The sequence below is a fragment of the Lactuca virosa genome, chromosome 1, assembly GCF_052849685.1.
Source record: "Lactuca virosa cultivar CGN04683 chromosome 1, Lactuca_virosa_CGN04683_v6, whole genome shotgun sequence".
In the NCBI taxonomy this organism is placed as follows: domain Eukaryota; kingdom Viridiplantae; phylum Streptophyta; class Magnoliopsida; order Asterales; family Asteraceae; genus Lactuca; species Lactuca virosa.
In genome coordinates this window covers 79226611-79242401 of record NC_136426.1, presented here as the reverse complement: position 1 = coordinate 79242401, position 15791 = coordinate 79226611, and the positions used below count along the sequence as shown (strand labels likewise).

At 34.2% G+C, this 15791-nt stretch overlaps 2 protein-coding genes across 2 annotated transcripts; one reads left to right on the top strand and one right to left on the bottom strand.

Annotated features, from left to right (window-relative positions):
* The first annotated feature begins 1592 nt into the window (after positions 1–1592).
* Positions 1593–2315, top strand: LOC145148186 (EG45-like domain containing protein). Its single transcript, XM_079075122.1, has 3 exons — positions 1593–1745; positions 1846–2125; positions 2213–2315. Exons 1-3 carry the CDS (start codon positions 1637–1639, stop codon positions 2217–2219), a joined length of 396 nt encoding a protein of 131 aa, XP_078931248.1. The 5' UTR covers positions 1593–1636; the 3' UTR covers positions 2220–2315.
* A 67-nt stretch (positions 2316–2382) lies between these two features.
* On the bottom strand, positions 2383–7579 carry LOC145148170 (cellulose synthase A catalytic subunit 1 [UDP-forming]-like). The gene is made up of 14 exons (XM_079075121.1): positions 7176–7579; positions 6589–6784; positions 6330–6502; positions 6145–6256; positions 5865–6060; positions 5501–5767; positions 5021–5366; positions 4807–4944; positions 4592–4717; positions 4299–4511; positions 3927–4191; positions 3649–3845; positions 3204–3554; positions 2383–3112 (listed from the first exon to the last, which is right to left on the bottom strand). The coding sequence occupies exons 1-14, from the start codon at positions 7254–7256 to the stop codon at positions 2525–2527; spliced, it is 3249 nt and encodes a 1082-aa protein (XP_078931247.1). The 5' UTR covers positions 7257–7579; the 3' UTR covers positions 2383–2524.
* Between the last annotated feature and the right edge of the window lie 8212 nt (positions 7580–15791).

Here is a 15791-nt window from a genome sequence, read left to right as displayed (position 1 = left end):
AATGTGGAGAATGGGTAAGAATGGCAGTTTTGTCTTTTCGGGTTTCTTAGTTCTTCATTTTTAGGATTGCAAAAAGTCAACAGAATCCTGATTCTTTCTTTCTTTCTTGATTATCTTCATTTTTTTCAATATCGGTTTGTTGATATTAAAAAAACTATTTAACAAGAAGCAAACGTTAATGATTTCATTAGGATCTAGATGACCAGAGCAGATTGGTCAGATTCCAATAACTCTTATGTTTGAATACTATCATACCATTAAATTTCTAACAAAAACATGGATATATACACTAAAGTCTCAATATTTCAACGATTTGACAAGAAAGTCTTAAACTTTATTTTTTTGACAATAAAGTCTTAATTCACGATTTGACGAGAAAGTCTTAAACTTTTTTTTTTACAATAAAGCCTTAATTACCGGCTAACCGGCAAAAAATGATAAACGTGTCAAAAAGTGTTGGTAGTTAGGATTTTACTCTCAAAAAAATAAAATTTATGACTTTCTTGTCAAATCGTTGAAAATATTGGAACTTTACTGTATATATTGTTGGGAAATTTAGGGTTTGTGGTGGAGATCTGGATACCAACTTGGATCGTAATATCACTTTCCGAACTGATATTTCTACCTTATGTCTGGGTTACAAGAAATTCAGCCTAGGATAATCCAAGTGGACACTTACGTTTCTAGGCACAGAAGACGTAAGCCAATATGCTAGAGGATTCTGTGAAAGTATGATGAAACGAGAGTTTAAGATCGTAACCCTCTTCTGTAGAGGAAGAGTTGTTTATATATTAAACACGATTAGGGTTTCATTAAGGTTGGACCGTCATTAGTTTAACACAAACTTGAAGCGCAGCTCTGTGAAATATGCATCTAAAAATAAAATTTGGATTATTTTATTTATATGATAAAAGGTAATATAAAATATTTATTAATAATGAATCATGTAACACTTTGTAGTGACGAATTCAAATATGACTTTCCCTTCCTTAAAAATATTGTGAACAGTTTAGAGCCATTGGTTTTAGTTAGTGGTGATTGTGCGAAGCCACTGGATGCACCTTTCTTTGGTAATAATATGGGTCAGCCGACGTATAAGCCAAAATAATTTCATAGATTCGACACCAACAATGGGGTTTATCAACTACAAAAAAATTCACCGAAAATATAATTTTTCTCCATTAAAACACTATCGTTTTATCTAATAATCCTTGCATATGCTTTTCCATTGCCTTTTTTGTGCCATTGTCAAATTTGACTATTTTTTCTGTTTAAAAGAGACGATAAAAAAGTTGTTTTATGTTTACGTTAGAAGCCATCTTTCCTTAAACTAATTAATGGTAGGCATCAAGAACTTTATATCACAATTGACCAAAACCTATTAAATCCATGTTTCATGCGCAAAGGTAGATATATATCACATTAAATATATATAGTTTATCCAATTTGATCACAAACTTTTCATTCATTCTATATACATGCTTGCACATTTCTATTAAAAAAACACGTGACAATATATCTCAAACTATACCTATATCTTTTAAATAAATTCATACAATATCTATATATAATCCAAGGGGGTGCATCTTACTACCATAGTATTTGAGAGAGAGAAAAGAAAAGGGAATTTGTAGCGATGGGAATTGGAGTGATTGTGAATTTATTTTTATTGTTAAGCTTCAATAACATCAAGTGTGGTTTGAGTGAAATTGGCACTGCCTCATCCTATGAGCCTCCTTATACACGTAAGTTTTAAATATGACTTTAACTATTATGTTTTTGACATTGGGAATAAATAAAAAAATAATTAAACTGAAGGATTTTTTCTATATATTTTTAATGTAGCCACAAGATGCAATGGCAATCGAGCAGATCAATTCCCATTGGGGAACTTATTTGTGTCAGTGAGCGAAGGACTATGGGATAACGGTGCGGCATGTGGTAGGCGATACAGACTCAAGTGTTTAAGTGGAAATAATAAGCCGTGTAGAGATGGTACCATTGATGTTAAGGTCGTAGATTTTTGTTCCAAAAGGCCGTGTCCTTCGACTATTGTTTTGTCAAATGATGCCTTTTCTGCCATTTCCAAGTCTCAAAGGGAGAAAATTAACGTTGAATATATTGAGTAAGTAAAACCGTAAATTTTTGTTATATTTCTTTAGGTTACAAGTTACAACCATCTAACTTTATTTTCTTTAATATTTTGTTTCAGGATCTGACATGAACCTTGGTGTGTATGGGATTTCATGTTTTGTTCTACATATATGTACTTGTTGAAGATTAAATTCATGAAATTAAATATGAAGAAGATACTGTTTGAATTTTGTAATATATAATAAGAAGAAATTTGCATACAACTCGACTTAGTAATGAACCGACATATTAAGATAAGGTTATACTTAAATTTTTCATTGAATTCGTGGGATAACAACAATAAATCAAATAATTATATCATTCGTACGCATCACATCATATCACATCACAGTTTACACAAATTTGCAATTCAGAAACTTTATATATATACCTAACAATCGATCCCGCATTGTCCTTTAACTGCATCAAGAGTATCGTCTGTGGTAAAGGGGTCGATACGAACCCACAAAAGGGAGAAAATCGAAGCAAGCAGAATCGACCACACGATAACAATGGTGGGGGTTCGATTTTGCCGACCCAACAGACCTTTGAGAAACGGGTATAAATGGACGATAACCCAGATCGCAAAAAACAGTTTCCCGAAAAGTGGGCCCCACGACTGGTAACCGCTGTTGATTGCAGAAGAAACGCCGGAAACTATGCCCACTAGGTTTACAATCAGAACGGTGGTGGGTGGGATGAGGAGCGCCGTCCATTTGAATATATAGAGTTCTGCAAAATCACCGTCTTCGTCGTTTGCCTTGGATGTGACGGTGAAATTGGTGTCGATTCCGGCCAGAACTTTCAGAAGACCTTGGAAGACGGCGAAGAGATGAGCGGAAGTGCCTCCGATCACCCAAAACTGTTCATTTCTCCACCAGTCTTCAATACTCACGCCACTCCAACGGAGCTCCAAGATTCCGGTGGCAGCGATGGAGATAAAGAGAAGAATAAACCACATACTAGCATAGTTGCTTATCTGTTACAAAACACGATCACAAAATCCCCAATTTTCAACATGTACAACCATTCATGCATATTGTACAACTTATAAAGCGTGATTAACGTACCTCGGGGATGATGAATTTTCCGGTGAGAAGACAGACGGCCGGAAGTACACAGTAGGCGAGAAGCGGGATGGAAGTGAGGGGATAGACGATGGTGTTTATGTATGCGAGCCTCTCCAGGAGTTTTAATTTACCATTATACCCATACCAGATGGGGCAATGTCTACTGAGTAAAATCTCGATTGAACCTAAAGCCCACCGGAGGACCTGGTTCAGACGATCAGAAAGATTGATCGGAGCAGAACCCTTGAAAGCCGGACGTGGTGGCATGCAGTATATTGAGATCCATCCTCTTGTGTGCATCTTGAATCCAGTTAAAATATCTTCTGTCACAGACCCATAAATCCATCCGATCTGTTTGTACACAAACAAACAACACAACAAGCTTATTGCTTTTTTCCGGTGGCCATGTTAAGGGTAAAATAGTCGCAACTTAATGGAAAATTACCTCTTTACCCCACTCGGTTTTATCCTCATAACCACAGCTAATAACATGTATTGCTTCCTTCAAAAGGGTAGCAGGATTAGTAGTGGGGGGAATTCCCCCCATCTCCATGAAAGTGGCAGCAACAAATACAGGAGATTGACCAAATCGCTTCTCTAAGCTCTTTTGCGACATTAGTAACGATCTATCTTCATCATACCCTTTCAAAAACAAAAGAATTTAGTCAACATTAATGATTTAATGGACCCACAAACTGCAGTGAAAGACTTGAAGTCAAAAACCTTCAACACCCTCATCGATATCATCCATGTTTAAAATCGGAGTGTTGGATTCAGTTCTTTTCATCACTGCTTTTTTATCCACATACTTCTTGTTAACGTTTCTCGACTTCTTTCGTGAACCACAACAGCTTTTCACAATAATATTTGGTTCTAAATCAGCCTCTGTTAAAACAGGGTCGTATCCATACAGAGCTCGTCGATTGAAACAGCAACCAGTTCCCACGTAAACCGGCCCCTGAATCCCATCCAGCCCTTTCAAGTTAATCTGTAAAAAAATAGAAATGTCAAAAGTTTGATTTTTGAAATCCCAACAAAATCGGAATATGAATTTGAAAAGTTTTAAGTTTGACTCTGTAAAGTTAAGAAACGCACATCGAAGAAGACGATATTGCGATTAGCATATCGATCGTGTAAATCAATCCCGTCGAATCTCTGTGGGAATTGAACATAACATGTCTTCTTTCCATAAGCAGGATCCATCATGAAACACATGGCTTCTTTAAGAGCTTTGCTGTTGTTGAAGTAGTGATCACAATCGACGTTCAAAAGGTACGCGCCATTCGTCAAAACCGCTGAAACCCTAATCTGTAACACCAAATTGCACCGCATCCATAAACAACCAATAAACACAAAAAAATTTCCATGTTTTTTTAAGAGATTCATACCAAAGCATTCATGGCACCGGCTTTCTTGTGATGTTGAAACCCAGGACGTTTTTCACGGGACACGTAAACAAGACGAGGTAGCTCATTTCCATCTGTATCGCAACCTCCACTGTGCCCCAAGAACACCTATCCAATTCCAATCATCATAAACAAGAGAAGTCAACAATCAACTGTTGATATACAAATTTTCAGCAACAAAACAATCATTCAAATACCTGAATCATTCCAGGATGATCACGGGGGTTGTTTCCAGGCCAAGGAGTTCCATCCTGCATAGACCAGCCTTCTTCCGGCATCTTTTGGGCTTTTGCTACAAGTGCATTGACCCGAACTTTGAATTCTTCGTATTCTCTCTGCCATAAAAGGGTGTTTTAGGCATTTGGTAAAACACTGGAAGAAATCATAAAACATAAAAGTGGTGAAACTAACCTTCATTGCTCTACGTTCTTTGACGAAAGAAGGCTGGATCTTGTCCTTCAAGTAATCTATCTTTTGAGCAAAATAAAACTCAGGGGCTCTGGGCTCGATGCTATGCTTCTTGCAGAATGGGACCCACTTTTTTGCAAACTCTGCTGTCTCAGAAAGAGACTCAAATGTAAGCATAGCAGAACCATCATCAGATACATAGCATGAGACTTTGTCAACAGGATACTCCACAGCAAGAATCGACAACACTGTGTTTGCAGTGATGAGAGGAGGCTCTTTTAATGGATCCACTGTACTCACAAAGACATCTATAGGTGCCAATTGTGAAGGCTCTCCTTCCCTATCAAACCTACAAAATAACAAATTTTCATTGTTTAAGCTAAAATTACCTAATTGCCCATGATAGATAATGACTTACAAAGGAAAGTACGTTGCTATTTGTTGCAATTAGACCAAGATATATAAATCCCATTACTTACTTACCTCAATGCAAGGCGATCAAGGAAGGTCTCACGTTCAACGGGGGACCATTTTGGAAATTGATCAAGAAGCCAAGAAAAGGCAAACCACACCTCACAAATAACAGATACAAGCCACAAAGGATACGCATCATTAACAGGATGAGTCAACCGATATTGCAAGAAAAATCCCAAAATAATCAATCGCAAAATAATCACAACTCGATATGGAGTCAAATGAGAAGATGAAATAGGCACCACACGGCTCATTGATTGTCGTGGATCATCAACCCTATACATATTGTAAAAAAAAAAAAAAAAAAAAAAAAGGTCAAATCATAAGTTGACAAATATGATATTCCTAAATTACCCTTTAGTTTACTACTTACAGTTGCAATTCTTCTCCATTTGATCCCGTGCCTTCAATCTCACCTCCTCTTCCTTCACCACCATTGTATCTGTTTGCCATTTGCATTATGTTTTTGTCTTGTTTTAGTTTCCACCCTTCTACCCTTTCCTTCCAGTCCACATTCCCAAGCCCATATGAATTCAAATCCTTTGATGGGTCCACAATTCTTACAGGAACTATTTATTAAAAAGACATCATTAGCATAATTACTACAAAATTATCGGATTACTAATAATACTTATAAAAAGAAAAAAAAATACCTGGTTGTCTTGGATCCATATAGCGGACATTCTTGTCACCAGGGCCTAATGGACCCGATGTACTTCTTACAGATAGATTGTCTGGTGTGGCAATTGGCATTTCACCAGATACCTGAAAATAACACTCTGAATTGAGTTAAAAAGGTAATGCTTAGAACAAAAGGGTATATAACTAATTTTCTTACTTGTTGGCCATTAGTGAGAAGGGGAACTGGTTGCTGTGATTCATGTCTTCTAGAAGATGAAGAAAGATCCGGATCTTCTCCTTGCCATTGTCGTCTCCCTTGTGCATAATCAAACTCGTTTTCCAGGTCATCAACATCGTCCTCGTCATCATCACCGTCAACTCGGGGACTCCCTAAAAACATTCGTATCTCTCTTTAATTCTTACAAAAATCATATGTTTGATGTGTTCTTTATATGAACAAAAACTCAAAAACTAACCTTTGTGTCTTTTGTATCGAGTTTTGCATTGAGGGCATGCTTGATTTCCGTCTCTTCTTTCGTACTCGTAGCAGGGTCTACAAACCGGGAATGCGCACTCGTTGCAAGCAACAAAAACGTCGCCGTTTTCAGTCAGGCCGACGGTGTCGCCACAGATTTGACATATATGTCCATTCATATTCTTTAGAGGCTTCGGCTGCATCATCAACACTCAACGTCACAATTAAAATTAAATAATTTAAGAAATCATCATGTGCTAAAGCTGAAAATTTTGTCAAATTAATCAAGATGGGAGCTTAAAAACAGAAACTTTGATCTCGATGATTCAGATCTAAATCCACAAATTTAACAAAAACCCTCTTGAATATTTAACAAAAAGGTCGGATTAATAAGTCAAAAGTCGTATCATCACTCGTTACTGAGCTCACTGGTCACACTAATCACTCGGATCCAAAGAAAATCAATAAATTTGGATTAAATAAAAAGCCTACTGTTAAATCACTTAGATCTACACAAAAGTCACTAAAACTGATTTCTGAACACTCAAAATCCAAAAGGGTATTCAAGAAAACCGAAAGAACACATACCCCTCCATCGGAATCATGCCTTATTCTCACCAACTCGTTCCTCTTATGAGATCCGGCAACTAATCCTGCATTTGCCTCCATGTATTCCAATTAAAGTAGAAACAGAGGACTAAATAAGAACCCCAGATGATAGAAATTGATTTTTTCGTTCTTGATTTGAATTTTGAAGGATCTTGATAATCAATGAAGTTTGATGGGCATTGGCGTGAGAAGAAAACGGCCCATTCTTGATCTCCCTTTCGATGATTACTGCCTATTAATCATTTGTATTGATTTGTTAAGAAAAGAGAGGGTGTCGGTGATGATGAAAATAGTAATAGATTTTGTTCGAGGGGGTGAGAATCAGCTTGGCTTGACTGTCTGGCTTCAGTCAGCTGCTTACAGGAAACTCGGCCTTTTAGTTTCGTTACAATGTCCCTTTTTTTAATAGTGTTAGAAATCACCGACTCATAAAATACATATTTAATAGTTTAAATTAAATAATCACCGATCTGAACAACCATCATATTATATATGGAAATGATATGTGATTGTCTATGTATAAAATAAATTAATATCTTTTATTTATTTATAAAACATTGTCTTTTATATAATACAAATTATTGTTAGAAAGGACGGGGTGGTAAATTAGTAAAAGAAATTATCTTACACCATGCAAGTCTCATCTTTATTTGATAAATATTTGATAAATACATATTTTAATTTTAATATATACTTTTAATTATTTATTAATTTACCGAATTGTTTTTTAAATAGGTTAGAAACACTCTCCTAATAAAAACCTTAATATGTATTTTTTTCAATATTTTTTTATCTAATGAATCATAATATATTTTTCTTAATAGTTATTTATAAATTTTAATTCAACTAAACAATTTGATTATATTTTTTCATAAAGTCAGCTAATATTCAAATTATAACTATTTTAAAACATTCCGACTCTTAAAAATCGAATTGTAATTTGATTAATTCATACCGAATTTGAATTTAGTTTGAACTATTTGAATCGATGTTTTGTAAACCGAAATTAAGTTGAATTTACTTAATTGGATTGGATCGAACCGATCCAAACAAACAAGTAGGTGATCTTCCATTAATGTTATTAATTTTTGCAAGGCATTTTTCTTCTTAATCATGGATGTCCTTTCATTATCATATCATGTATACACGAATGATGTAATGTTTATTGGTGAGTGATCTTCCATTAATGTTATTAATTTATCTTATGTGTTATTATTTAGCTTTGATCTAAAAGTATTTTCACAAAAACAAAGTCTAAGGTACCGGTTCAAGGCTCATAAGTCTTGAAAACGCATTTCTCTTTCCTTGGGTGGATGTCTCGCCCTAGTTAAATCACTTCTTGGGGGTTTTCCCTTTTATTATATCTCTCTTTTGTAGTTTCAAACACATTAAGACAATTGGCGTATTTGAATGTATAAGGAGGAGAATCGTTTTGGTTGTGATGTTAACTTAAAGATAAAACAAGATTGCTAGGTGGCTTGGAATAGAGTATTAAAAGGATAAAAAAAATGGTGGTCCTGGTTTTCGTAGTTTGAAAACGACCAATTTAGCATCACTGGATAAATAGTGGTGGCGGTTAAAATGGCTAATTGATCGCTTTGGTCTTTAGTTATTCGAGACATATACAAAGTTAATGGCCATGACGATTTTCATATCTATAGAAAAGTAATCGAGGAACTTGGAATGAGATTTCAAATTTTTTGTCAACTATTGGAATCGGGAATCAACATTAATACTCTTTTTTCTTTAGAGAAGTAACAATGGAAATAAGACCTTGTTTTGAAAGGATGTTTAGGTAGATTGTATGCCTCTACACCTCAAGTTTTGAATCTATATGCTCTAGAAAGGTTCATAAGCCGCCATATATCGGAATGTGTGGTTGTAGCGAACTCAAGTTATGTTGCATCGCTTTGGTGTTGGAGAAGTGACATGAGAACAACCTAAGATGTGTTGAATTCACCGACTTGTTACATTTACTCTCATGTGTCTTTGTTTCCGAACGCCAAAGATACTTCATGCTTTTGTTCAATGGTGGTGTAGCACATTCGGATGGCTAGAGACGATTTGGCGTTCAATAAAGCAAGTAAGGCCCATATGAAATTGGCGGATAAGATTGAATTAAACCTTTTCGATTGGATAAAGTTTAGAGGGAAGATAAGTAACTTAGTTGGCATGTTTGGTGTGTTCCCCGTTTGTAGTTTGTCCATTTTCATTGTAATACTTACGCTAGCATCTTGGTCTTTTTTTTTTTTTTTTTTTTTTTTTTTTTTTTTGGTTTTGATAAAATTTTGCTGATTAAAAAAAAACAAAGTTTAGAGGGAAGATAAGTAACTTAGTTGGCATGTTGGGTGTGTCCCCCATTTGTAGTTTGTCCATTTTCATTGTAATACTTACGCTAGCATCTTGGTCGTTTTTTTTATTTTGATTTTAATAAAATTTTGCTGATTTAAAAAAAAAACAGCTATGATTTTCAGTTTTAAATTATTGTTTTGTAACAAATGGTCCTAAAATATAGGTTTTTAGTGATTGTCCCGTATGAAAGGACTGAAATACCCTTTATTTGATTTATTTTACTAATGTAAATTACATATTTGATTTAATTGTAAATATGTAAATTTAGTGGAAAGTAGCCGAGCCATTGGACCTCTAGAATCTAGTAGAAACCAGCCATGAGTGGGTTGAAGCTTGATGAGTAGGAACTGTGTGATTTAAGCGTTTGGTTTCATGATTATTATTTTTTTTTTACTTTTTTTTTTGGGGGTAAATGGAGAGATGTTGACTTGTGATAGCCGGTTATTCACTTACTCTCCCCCGACAATAACGTGGCTGTCGGTGCACCCCTCGTGCTTCGATGACGATTTCTGTTAGCATCTCGTTTCCACCTAAATACAAAATCTCCACCCCATTGTTTTCCTTGTTTCATGTCTAACACTGAATTATTTTGATTCAACTTTTTTTTTTTCAAAATCAAAATATAAATTAACTAGCGTCTTAATTTAATAAGTGTATGAACAATCAATGTCTCAAGATTTTTTTTCATATAAAACTTTGAATTCTTTAAAATTATTATTTAAAATTTATTCTACTTAACCACTCCAAGAGTAATTAATTTTTATCGACAAAATTTCAAAAATAGTCCTGTGTTTGGCTAAAAGTTAACATTTTGATCCAAAAAAATTTAACTAGTATTACCGATCCAAAACTTTGATTTTGCTGTGAGTTTGGTCTAATTTATTTAAAATTTATTTAAAATTGCGAGTTTGCTCTTACTTTTTTCTTGTCTATTTTTTTATTCACTTAAATACGTTTTCTGATTAAAAATAATAATAATAATAAAATTTCTACCTTAACTCACCTCCTACTAACCCATCCAACCCTCTCTCTCTCTCTCTCTCTCTCTCTCTCTCTCTCTCTCTCTCCGGACCACCACCATCGATGGTCACCGGATCTTTCATCGGAGTTGCACCTTTACGACGATAACGATAGGGTACCATCATTGGTGCCATACATTTCGTCACCGACTTACAAATCTATGAGAATCATCGCGGGTTCATCCAAACGAGATGACATCGACGATGAAGTTTGTCTAAACGAGATGACGCCAACGGTGAAGACGAAGGGCGGTGACAACGTCGTTACCAGAGATCTCACCGACGATAGCGGCGTTCCAGATCTGCGACGAAGGGCTGCGGCAACGAAGGAAGGGTTGCGGAAACGAAGGAAGGGTTAGGGTTAAGTTTCTGGTGGCAAAATCTTCCAAATGAGACCAACGAATCTTCAAACAACGTCGAAGAACCCTCGTTCCAGATCTGAAAACCCTAGTAGTGGCGGCTCTAAAAACCCATGTTCTGTCGGCGTCTTGTGGTTTCTGGTAGGTGACATAGGAGAAGATAAGTAGTGGTACTCCATATATACAAACAAGAGACGAAGTGGATAGAGAATGATGGTTCTGGCGATGATTTTTGGTAAGCGACGTCGGAGAATAGACTGTGGAGAAAAAGAGAGGCGAAATGCGGATAGAATGGAGGTTTTGGAGGTGGTTTTTGGCAAGAATGCTAGTTGTTGCGGCAGTTTCTGGCGGATAACATTGGTTTCCGGCAAGTGGCGGTGGTTTCCCAATGGTGATGGTGGTTTCTGATGACACAGTGGGGGATATATATATATATATATATATATATATATATATATATATATATATATATATATATATATATATATATATATATATATATATATATATATAGGGTGAGGTTCAATAGAGAACCATAATTAACCAAGGAACCAATCTTTTTTTCAAATTTTAGAACTTATTTTTTATCAAAAAAAAACTAAAAATATAGAAATTCATAACTTTTTTATCCTTTTTCCAATGATATCAAATTCAATTTTTTTTTACGTCAAATTTACAATGTGAATCCGAAAAATATTTTTCACATTCACAATGTTAATATATGAATTTAGATATTTTTAGATTTTTTTTTCGATAAAGAATAAGCTCTAGAAATTGAAAAAAAGATTTGGTTCCTTGAATAACCAATAATTATGGTTCTCTATTGAACTTTCCATATATATATATATATATATATATATATATATATATATATATATATATATATAGAGAGAGAGAGAGAGAGAGAGAGAGATATGATAGTATATATATGTTAAAAACATGGTGGGTGGGTATGGTAGTAGGGGTGAGTTTTATTTTTCTTTTTATTTTGGTGTGTTTTTTTTTAACTTAGAAAATTAAAAAAAATAATAAGATAAAAAAAAGAAACTCATATTAATAGGGGCAAACCCGTCATTATAAAAAGTTTCAAAACTTTTGGATCAAAATCTCGTAACAAAATCAAAGTTTTGGACCGGCGGTACTAGTCGAAAACCCTTTGGACCAAAATGACAAACTTAGACAAACCATAATGGATCATTTTTGCAATTTTGTCTTTTTTACTTAACCAAAAATATTGGAAAAAACAAACTTAACTAAAAAAAATGATGTTTTTTACAACTCATTACCGAAAAATAAATACAATGTTATTTTTTGAAAAAACCAACTATTAATGTTTAAATGGACCAAAAAAAACAAACTATAATGTTTTTTTATGGAATTGTCATTGATTTAATATTGTTTTGAATAACAGTACTTGAAGATAAATCTAAGAGTTAACTATTTAAGTACTATTAGTTTAAAAAACCGAAGGGTAGTAGGTAAAATTAGAGGTGTCTATGAGGCGGTTTGGTTCGGTTATTAGACAAAACTGATCCATAACCATAACTATTGGTTAATGCATTATGGTATCCATTGGATATGGTTAACATTGATCATGGTTAATGGCTTTCTGTCGGTCATGGTTATGGTTATGGTTTTGGTTTTGGTTAATGGTTAGTAATGGTTAACCATGATGTTCAAAAATGATATAAAAACGGATGATCGACTAATTGTGAATAACCTTTACGAATTGTAGAATTAGCCTATTTGGAATTACCGAACTAATCAATTCTTTAAACTCAATGCATGATTGGATGATTGCTTGTATCTATGTGATTAACCTCCAGACTCCGATGGTTTGATTGCTCATTCATCTCTTGATAAGAGGACTAATGGATTATTTTTTGAAGTTCTAATTGGTCTTGGATAAGTTGGACTATATTATTTTATAAATAATCTATAGTTTTTATATAGGTAAATATAAAGTTAGCGATTCGGTTAACCTATAAAACCACAACCTAACCGTTAGTTATCGGTTATTAAAAAATAGAAACCGAATCATCGGTTTTGAAAATGGTTCGGTTATTATGGTTCGATTATATCGGTTAATTCGGTTTTGGTTCGGTTTTTCGGTTATTATGCTCACCCCTAGGTAAAATTATAGATAACTTGAATAGGTAACCATTAAAGACTCGCCAAAACTAAAATTAACATTATATTTTAATTAACCAATGCCTAAGCTAGTTTTTTTTAATCTTATTGTAATTTAGTGTTTGATGATATTATAAAAATAGTTTATGGTAGTTTATAAGGTAGTTTTTTGATAAGTTATTGACAAAACTGCAAAAATTGTCCTTGTGATATGCATTTTTTTCGAGATTTAGTCGCAACCTCGACTTTTTTGGCTTCATGGTCTTTTTATCCTAGTTTGTACGTTGAAATGGTCCATCCGAAAAATAAAATGACTATTACACCCCTTTATTTATTTATTTTTATACTTCTTAATATCTATTTTAATATTTTAATAATTAAAACAACAGAAGGGGCCCTCACTCTCTCTCCCTCTCTCTTACACACACATATCCATCCCGGTTTGTGTGACCCCATGTGCAAAAAACGAATCCATATGTTCTTCACCATCTTGAGCTCACCGCTATCTCCATCGCCACCAAAGACAACCTCCCACTCCTTTATCCCATCGACAGTGGAGGAAAAGTGGACAAATCCGAATCACCGAAGGAATCACCGAAGGAGACATATCCAAATCCAAGACAAAGAGGTTTTCTTCTCTGGCAAAGTAGCTTGCAGATCTGATGGAGACGAGTTTGATGGTTTTCTATTCATACTTGAAGATCCGTTTATGATGCTTCCCCGGAGGTAAACTTATTCTGCTACATTTTGTCTGTAATCCACCAAGAAACACACACATACAATATGGGTTTTTGGAAGATGGGGACGAAGAAATCAGCCACTGAGGGTTCAAATGTTCGTTTTGGTTTTAGATCTTTGTTTTTTGGATGAAGAACCCGAGAACCCATGAACTCGATCTGATTTTGTTCGTGTGTTCCTCAGATTTAGGGTTCATAAATTTGTTCTTGAATGTGTTCATCCAAAAACCCTTCATCAGATGTGATATCGTGTGTGTTTGTGTTTGTGTGTTCATCAGATATGGGGTTCATGAATGTGTTCTTGAATGTGGGTGTGTGTGTTCATGAGCTCTTGATGAGGCTTCAGATCTAATGATGATTTTTAGGGGCGAACTCAAGAACAAAGCCAAATTTTGTGTATGGTTTTTGTTTTTGGGATGATTTTAGGCGGATATAAAGTGGCAGAAAAAGTTCAGGTGGAGATGGAGGTGGCAGACGGTGGTGGTGGCGGAAGATATTCTTGAGTGTTTTTGAATTTATGAAGATGTTATTAGATGTTTATCAAAGACAAACCCAAATGGATATATATTTCATATTTATTGAAGAAACCGTTAAAATACAAATAGTTTCGACAATGAACAAGATTATGAGTTTAATTAAAAGACATAAAATTTCATATTAAAATACAAATAGTTTTAAAATTATCAGGAATAATTTTAAAATACAAATAGTTTCGACCTGGTCGATATATTTAGCAGGAATAATTCAAATATCTCACGCATAACCACCCCAAAAACTTTTTTTGGCTCTGATACCATGAGTGTGAATAATTTCGAATAAAGAACGCCTTAGTCCAGGCATCTTGATAATCATAGTAAGAAAATCTGGGATAAGCAGGATAACTTATAAGAGGTTTTTCAGAATGAAGGTTTGGAACCCAACTTTCTGGAGAAATGATTTTGATGATGTGAGCTTTGCTAAAATCAATGTTTCCTTCTTTTGAATTAGAACGATGAACAAAATTGACCGAACCAGATTCTTGCAAAATAGCTTGATAATATTCTCGAGTTTTATATGAATCAACATAAAAGGTTTTCCCTTGACCAAAAAGATGATTTGTGAGAATATGAAAACCTTGATGTAACTTATGGATTTGAAAATCTTCAAGAATTTGAACTCTTAAGAAATTTGGATTAAGAACATAAGGAGTTTTTGTAGGAGGGCTAGGAGTCACAAAATTTTGAGTTTGAGGAGTAAAAGGTCTTATAAAAGGGCTTATCGTGTTTGTTGAAGTAACTTTTGGAGTAACAAGTTTTGATTGAAGGATATTAGAATAAAGTTGTGAATTCTTAGAAGTAGGGGTTAAAGGAGAAAAACGATTTTGATTTTGAAATGGAACAAGCTTTTGATAGACGGGTTTCTTGTCATCATGTTCGGAAGAGGACGATGAACTCATTTTCCCTGCAAAAATTCTCGAGAAAGAAAGTCAGGAAGCGAATTATTTTCGCCTTTTATGAATTCTATTTCGAAATCAAAGTTACCTAAAAGGGCTTGCCATCGAGCAAAAATTTGTTTGGAAATAATATTTTTCACATCCTTTTCTAAAATAGTTTTTGCAGATTGACAATCTATTCTTAATAAAAAACTTTTCATAAATAAATCATCTTCAAAATTTTTAATACATAAAACAATGCTTAAAATTTCTTTTTTGACAGTTGAATAATTTTTTTGTGTATCATTCCATGCACCAGAGTAATATCAAACCAATTGTTCTTCTTTTGAATTAACAAATTTTTGTTTTAGAATTCCTCCGAATCCAATATCACTAGCATCGGTTTCAACTATGATATTGACATTGGGATGAGGTAAATTTAAACATGGCAAAGTAGGAACCTTTTGTTTTATATATTTAATTATATCTGTATGTTTTTGAGTCCATGGTTCAGGATTATCTTTTAATCTGTTATAAAGTGGTTTACATATAATCCCTAAATCTTTGAAAAAATCATGGATATAATT